At 48.1% G+C, this 6,835-nt stretch overlaps 2 protein-coding genes across 2 annotated transcripts in view; one reads left to right on the top strand and one right to left on the bottom strand.

The window, feature by feature from the left end:
• Window positions 1–540, bottom strand: part of Ubfd1 (ubiquitin family domain containing 1) — an 11,993-nt gene extending 11,453 nt beyond the window's left edge. The window contains 4 exon segments of the mRNA XM_015491171.2: window positions 1–3; window positions 6–81; window positions 83–135; window positions 325–540. The exon segment at window positions 1–3 is cut by the window's left edge and continues 159 nt beyond it. Coding sequence (XP_015346657.1) covers window positions 1–3; window positions 6–81; window positions 83–135; window positions 325–349 — 157 coding nt within the window. The 5' untranslated portion in view covers window positions 350–540.
• Window positions 541–685: 145 nt separating this feature from the next.
• Window positions 686–6,835, top strand: part of Ears2 (glutamyl-tRNA synthetase 2, mitochondrial) — an 18,825-nt gene continuing 12,675 nt past the window's right edge. The window contains exons 1-2 of the mRNA XM_015491172.2: window positions 686–886; window positions 3,835–3,990. Coding sequence (XP_015346658.1) covers window positions 748–886; window positions 3,835–3,990 — 295 coding nt within the window. The 5' untranslated portion in view covers window positions 686–747. The remainder of the gene's footprint in view (window positions 887–3,834; window positions 3,991–6,835) is intronic.

Here is a 6,835-nt window from a genome sequence, read left to right as displayed (position 1 = left end):
CCTCGCGCGTCGCAGGAATCCTCGGGCCGCCGCCGCCCCCGCCGCGGCCTCGGCCTCCATGCAGTTGAGGGGCCGCGCGGGGCGCCTCGGTGGCCACGGTCTCGGCCTCCGTGTCCATGCCAGGTTCCTCCATGCCTGCAAGGGGGTTAGGGGGTGGGCGCTCGCCGCCGACTGGGCCTGGAACCGGACTCTGGCCGGGCGCCGCCGCTTCACCGCTCCCGAAACCACGCTCCTCCCTCCGGGTCCAGGCCGCATCCCCGCCCCGCCCGCGAGCGCCCGCAGCCTGGGTCCCAGCCCCGCGCCGGCCACCCCCTCCGCACTCACCATCCGGGGCTCCGGCCGCCGCCATGATGATTGTGTACAACACCCACCGCTCCCGCAGAGGCCGCCGGGAAGAAGCGAGCGGGCTGAGATTGGCCCCCGCAGCAGCCCCTAATCACTCTCAGCCTGGCCGGAAACAGGTGGAGGTTTCTATGGAGACCCGCCTCCTCCGCTTCCCTGGTCCTGCCCCTGCCACGCTTTAGCTTTCCCGAGCCTTCGCGGGGGCGGGTCCGGGAAATCGCCCGCTGGCTGGGTTCCGCCCCCTAGTGGTCGAGTTTGGCAGCTGCCGTCTAGGGGGCGTGTTTTCAAAGTAGGGGAACTGCGCCTTTAAGGGGCGGGGCTGCGCTGTCTGGCAGAGGGAGATTGGCTGGGAGGAGTCCCCGGAAGTGACGCACTAAGACGCCCACGTGTGCGAGTCTAGCCCACATGGCGACGCTCCTGAAGAGGCTGCTTCGGCTCCGGACACCCCTGGCGGCCTTGGGCCGCTCGGTGGGACGGCGTGAGGCGAGACTGGGCATCGATCCCGGGGCTGCGGTTCGAGTGCGGTTCGCTCCCAGCCCCACAGGTAACCTTGGCGGACGTGACGCGGCAGGCCGCGGCCCACCTTCCCGTCCCCGCCCCCCGAATGTTCTTGAACAAATCCCTTCCGGTGGCGTCAGACGGGGAGCGCAGCGCGACCCCATTTTACTGAGGCAACAATTGAGGTCCGGGAGCGGAAAGGTTTCGCGTTTCCGGGAACATCTTTGCAACGTCTCTTTAGATCTTTTTTTTTTTTTTTCCATGCATTCAATAAACGCGTGTTGAGTATACACCGTGCCACGTCCTGGACGTCAGGATGAGGGTCACTGAAAATGAAGTCTGTGTTCTAGTGGTCACTTACAAAAAGTGACTCTAGAGTCACAGGGGCCATGCGGGAAACAGAGCAGAGTAGGAAGCTGAGGTTAGGGTGAGATGCTCAAGAAGGCTTTGCTCAGGAGATAACGTGTGAGCTGAGAACCAAGAACCAAGGGGGGTCTTCCTATGTGAAGCTCATGGAAGAAACCTGAGCAGAGGAAATGGGAGGTGCAAAAGCCCCGCGGTTAGGAGCGTTGAGAGCTTTGCAAGCCAGCGAAGCAGAGATCCATTGTGTAACCTGCTGGAGACCCACTTGTCTCCAACCTCCTGTCAACCCACCACCACACCAGTTCCCAACATTTTTTTCTCACCAAGGCTACTTTCTGCCCGCTTTGCTTTGCGCTTGGCAAGCCTTTCATTCCATACCCCGCAGCTAGCAGATAAGCATTTTTGTGGCCAAGTTCCAGGTGCACGTGACCACTTTCTGTGCACGCTGTATCCTATATAGAGAGCAGTGTTTCTCAGATCATCCACGGTGGAAGCAGTGGTTTTTAATTTTCAATTGTATTTTTACAATATAACTTCACCATTATATTGTAAAAATCAATATAAATGAAGAACTAGGAAAATGGAAGATCTGAAAACATAGGACATAGAAGCCCATTTATTTTTTTCAGTACAACAGACAAAAATTACTCTATTAAATTGCTATACAAAAAAAATAGTTGCTACATGTTTCGAAACCTTTACTCTTTCTATGCTTGTCTGTTGTGAGCTGGCAACAGTTTGCTTATCAGCACTAGACTGTGCGCCTTGCTTTTAGGAGTACTTAACTGTAGAGTGCCAAGTCCTAGGATTGTCTGGATCCAAATTTCTCTCTCTGCCAATTCCTAGATGTGTAACTTAGGCAAATTACTTAACATCGCTGAGCGTCAGTTTTGCTGTCTGTCAAGTAGAACTAATAATAGTACTTGCCTTGGGTTTGAGCCAATGTAGCTGAGCCACTTAGTAAGGTCTAATCTTATAAAAGACATTTGATGAACAGTACCCTCTGTTTTGATCATTATAATTCCCATTTCCCTGAAGATTTGCAGGAAGAGCTCATTTGTATAGGAAAGCTGTTGACTACAAACAGATAAAAGAATTATCAAGCAGCATAGATTAATGTGCTAGCTAAAAATTAATTGAAGGTATATTTCAGCAGCAAGCATTTAGATATCACAGCAACCTCGTAATAGTTTTTTTTTTTTTTTTTTGATGCTGTAGGTACCACTACCACAGGGATATTCTACCACCAAGCTACAACCCCACCCCCCCAGCTCTTTATCTATTTATTTAGTCTTGCTAATTGCCAAGGCTGGCCTCTAATTTTCAATCCTCCTCCTTCAGCCTCTAGAGAGAGTGGGATTACAAACGTGTGCCACCATGGTTGGCCTATTTTTTTTGTTTTTAATCCCTCTAGCAGATAAGGAAATTAAAGCTCAAAAAATTTAAGTAGAGTGCCCAAAGGGTAGCAACTGGTAAGTGATAGATGCAGAATTTCAATCCAGGAAATGTGATCTCAGAGGCCTTGTTTTTAACTATGAGAACTGTGTCCTTCATGTTCCTGGTACCCAGTGCCATTGAACACCACTGGTTTTGTGGTGGCAAAGGTCACACACAGAGTCCATGTTGAAACAGGAGGAAAACTGTGCTCCCTCAGATACCTGGAAATGTAGATGAGCTTACTGTGGAGACTCAGGTCTCTGGACTAGACCAAAGAAAGTAAGGGGAGGGGAGGTGACAGCCATAGGAAAACTTAAGTTCTCAGTGAAGAATGATGAAAAAGTAAGTGTGTAAACTCTGGGGGCTGGGGTTGGCGCTCAGTGGTAGAGCGCTTGCCTAGCACATGTGAGGCCCTGAGTTTGATCCTCAGCACCACATAAAGATAAATATAAAGGTATTGTATCCATCTACAACTACAAAAAATATATATATTTTTAAAAAAAAGTTTAAACTCTGGTGCAGGAAAATATTGTGGAGTCAAATTTTGTTTTGGTTATTATTTAAAGCTAGTGCTCAAGTATGCAAAATTAAATTATAAGGTGTGCATAGAGTATATATGCAAAATAGGATTTTAAAGTTTTTTCTGGAGGGGGAGTAACTGAGAATTTAACCCAGAAGCAGTTTATCTCCAAGGCTGACCTTGAACTTGAGATTCTCATGTCTCAGCCTCTCAAGCCACTGAGATTACAGGTATGCATCACTGCACCAGCTATAGAATTTCAAATTTGTTATTCACTTGTAATTAACTTGGTCTCCCAAATGAGACAAAGGCATAAGTTAAATGCCTGCGTAATATGGCTTCCATGGGTGATTTTCTACCTCTCCTTGAGGCAAATATCAAAGTAGAGTGGTGGATACATTTGGGGACAATTGGAGCATTTTTACAAAACGACAGCTCCAGAACATGGATGATCTTCCACTTCCAAGATGAGAACTTAAATGAGTCCACCACCCAGTCCTCTTTTGTGACAGTCTGACTGTCTGGTTGATGGTCAGGGAGATGGGACAGGCAGAGCCATATTTGGTCTTTGAAATGCATTGAGACATTCTGTCACAAGAAGAACTTGTTTGCCCCTCAGCTGAGACTTGTGATTTCATTTTCCCTGACTTATCTGAATTGTTCTTTTCCACTAGGCTTCTTGCACCTGGGTGGCCTCCGCACTGCCCTGTACAACTACATCTTTGCCAAGAAGCACCAGGGGAGCTTCATCCTGAGGCTGGAAGACACGGATCAGAGCCGCCTTGTGCCTGGGGCAGCAGAGAATATTGAGGACATGCTAGAGTGGGCAGGTGAGGCTGGCAGGGAGAGGACCCATCTTCAAGGAAGGAATAGGGAGCAGGAAAAGGAGTCTGTAGATCTCCTCATGGTGGAGAATGGAAAAAAGGTACATTTATGCTGCCTGAGGTGGCATTTGCCACCTGGAAAGATGCCAGGGCTCCCTAAAGCAAGCTCCAAGGCTGTTTGAGATTCCTGTTCTTATCTCAGAATCTCAGGTCCATTCCCTACCAGGCCAGGCAAGACTCCCAGGCCAGTGGGAAGTGGGGGGCTGGGCCTGTGGTGAGCAGAGGAGGCAGGCGTCTTCCAAGAGGCAGTGCCTCTGAGCTGCAGCTCCTGGTCCCACGAGAATGTGGCCCAGCTTGTCCAGTCCTCTGGTTCCAAGAGGGAAAGAAGTGCAGTTTATTTATTTCTCATTTTTATTTTTATGAATACTTCCCATTGTTAAGTCTGAGCTCAGACTTTTTTTTTTTTTTTTTTAAACCACATTATATGAGCCAAACAAAATATGTGCAGTCTCTGAAGTTGATCTTGTGGAAAGTTTAATTCTGAGGACAGCTAAGCTCAGGGAAAACAAGGAGGAGTATGTTGTGTTTCCCAGGTCAAAACAACCCTACAAACCTCAAAGTTAACGACCCTAAGGGAAAATACCAAGATTGTTTTGAGATGTGTGCTCTCATCTCGTGTAAATCATTCACTAGATTCTGAGTTTCTAAAGGGCAGAAACCATTTTATTTATAGATTCTATTATAGGTTTTAGCACATATTCCTTTGAGGCTCATTGAATAAAGGAATGTATTTAGTAAGATCACTCATTGTGATCCATGTTCCAGTCCAGGTGCTGGGGACATTAGGTAAAGACCCAGTGCTCATGGAGAAGGGACAGACTCATCAGCTCATTCCTGTTGACCTGATGTTAAGTGATGATAAGAGGTGTGGAGAAGGGGTGGGGGACTTGGGTGAGGAGTGCTCATTTCAGTGGGGTAGTCTCTTCTGAGGAGGAGTCATTGGCATGGAGACTTGAATGAAATAGGGGCCAGTCCTGGAATCACCTGAGGGGAAACTGCTCAAAGCCCAGGGAATCATAGTGGCAAAGTTCCCAGGAAAAGAAGTGCTGGGTGGATCTGAGAAGTGGCCAGGAAGCCAGCGTGGCCTCAGGGCAGTGAACAAAGCAGGGCCACTGGAGATCTGAGGACAGGGGTTGCCTGGAGCTAAAGCAAAGCTGAGGTGAGAAGCTCATGGAGCTCCTGCCATGTGTCCAGGTGTTGTGCTGGGCACGAGGGGTAGAGTGATGAGCAGGCTGATGGTCCCTCGCACCTGGAGCTCCTGGTGCAGCCTGATGGGTGGGTGAGGTCTGAAGCCCCTCGGCGGAGCACACCCCTCTGCACGGGTCTCAGGGCAGAGAGCAGGCCCCCAGGGTGGCTGATGTCTAGATCTCCTCACTTTGGGTGTCATTTTTTTTTTTTAAACTGACATATAATTCACATAACTTGAAATTCACCCATTCAAAGTGTACAGTTCGGTGGTTTTTAGTATATTCCCCTTGTTGTACAGCTGTCACCACTAGTCCCAGAACATTTTCATTATCTGGAAAAGAAACTGCTGTCTGTTAACAGTCACTCTTCATTCCACTTCCCCCACCCCCCACCCCCAGCAACTGCTAATCTACTTTCTCTTCCTATGGATTTGCCTCTTGTTTTTGCCTCCTTCAGACATTGCATATAAATCAGTAGGTTTGAGCCCAGTCCCATCCACCTGCAGTGTTTATGTTAGCGTGAAGTGTCACAGGGCAACCCGTGACTTTATCTTCCTAATTCCTTTGAAGGCTCTTTGAGGGCAGAATCTCCTGTGTGTTCTCCAATCCTCGTGTTCTCTCTGCATGAAGCATTTACAGTTGTCTATCCTATATGACCTGAGGAGGTAGGATGCTGGGTTAGGCAGGTCTGCCTAGAATAACTTAGATTTGATTATAGCAAATATTGAAACTATCCTACCTGTAAGCCTTGGGGCTGAGTGCTTTATAAGCACTGACTTGCTCGTTCTCACAATCAGATTGCATAGTATGTTTCAGAGGAGGAAACTGAGGCTGGGATAGAACAGGTCAGGCAAAGGGGCTTTACAAAGAGTCATGAAGAATGGGAGGTTTTGCACCTTGCACAAAAATCAACTCCAAATGGCTCAGAGACCTAGGAATTAGGCCTAATTAGGCCTGTGCACCTCCCAGAAAGAAAATGTGGGGTCAGCACGCCAGCCCGTAGGCACAGGCAGTGACTTTCCCAATAGGACACCTAAAGCTCAGGAAATAATGCCAAGAGTTAATAAATGGGATGGCATCAAGTTAGAAAGCCTCTGCACAGCAAAGGAGACAATTGGGAATGTGAAGAGAGAACCTACAGAATGGGAGAGATGAGCTTCCTGCTCATCTGACACAGGATGAGTATCTAGAATATATATAGAGAACTCAAAATTCTTAACGCCAAAAACCCCAAATAATGCAGTTAATAAGTGGGCAAATTAAGCAGACACTTCTCAGAAGAAACACAAATGGCCAACAAATATGTGGAAAAAAAAATGTTCGACATCATTAGCAGTTAGGGAAGTGCAGATCAAAACTACATTGAGATTTCTTCTCATATCAGTCAGGATGGCAGCCCTCAAGAATACAAACAATAGCTAGGCCTGGTGGCACACACCTATAATCCCAGCACTCTGGAGCCTGAGGTAGGAGGATCACAAGTTTGAGGCCAGCCTCAGCAACTTAGCAAGGACCTAAGCAATTTAGCAAGAACCTGTCTCAAAATAAAAAAAGGCTGGGGTGTGTCTCAGTGATTAAGCACCCCTAGTTCAATCCCTAATTGC

This window comes from Marmota marmota, unplaced genomic scaffold (assembly GCF_001458135.2).
Source record: "Marmota marmota marmota unplaced genomic scaffold, marMar, whole genome shotgun sequence".
NCBI lineage: Eukaryota > Metazoa > Chordata > Mammalia > Rodentia > Sciuridae > Marmota > Marmota marmota.
The sequence above is the reverse complement of the archived record's forward strand: the minus strand, read 5'-3'. Positions and strand labels throughout refer to the sequence as shown.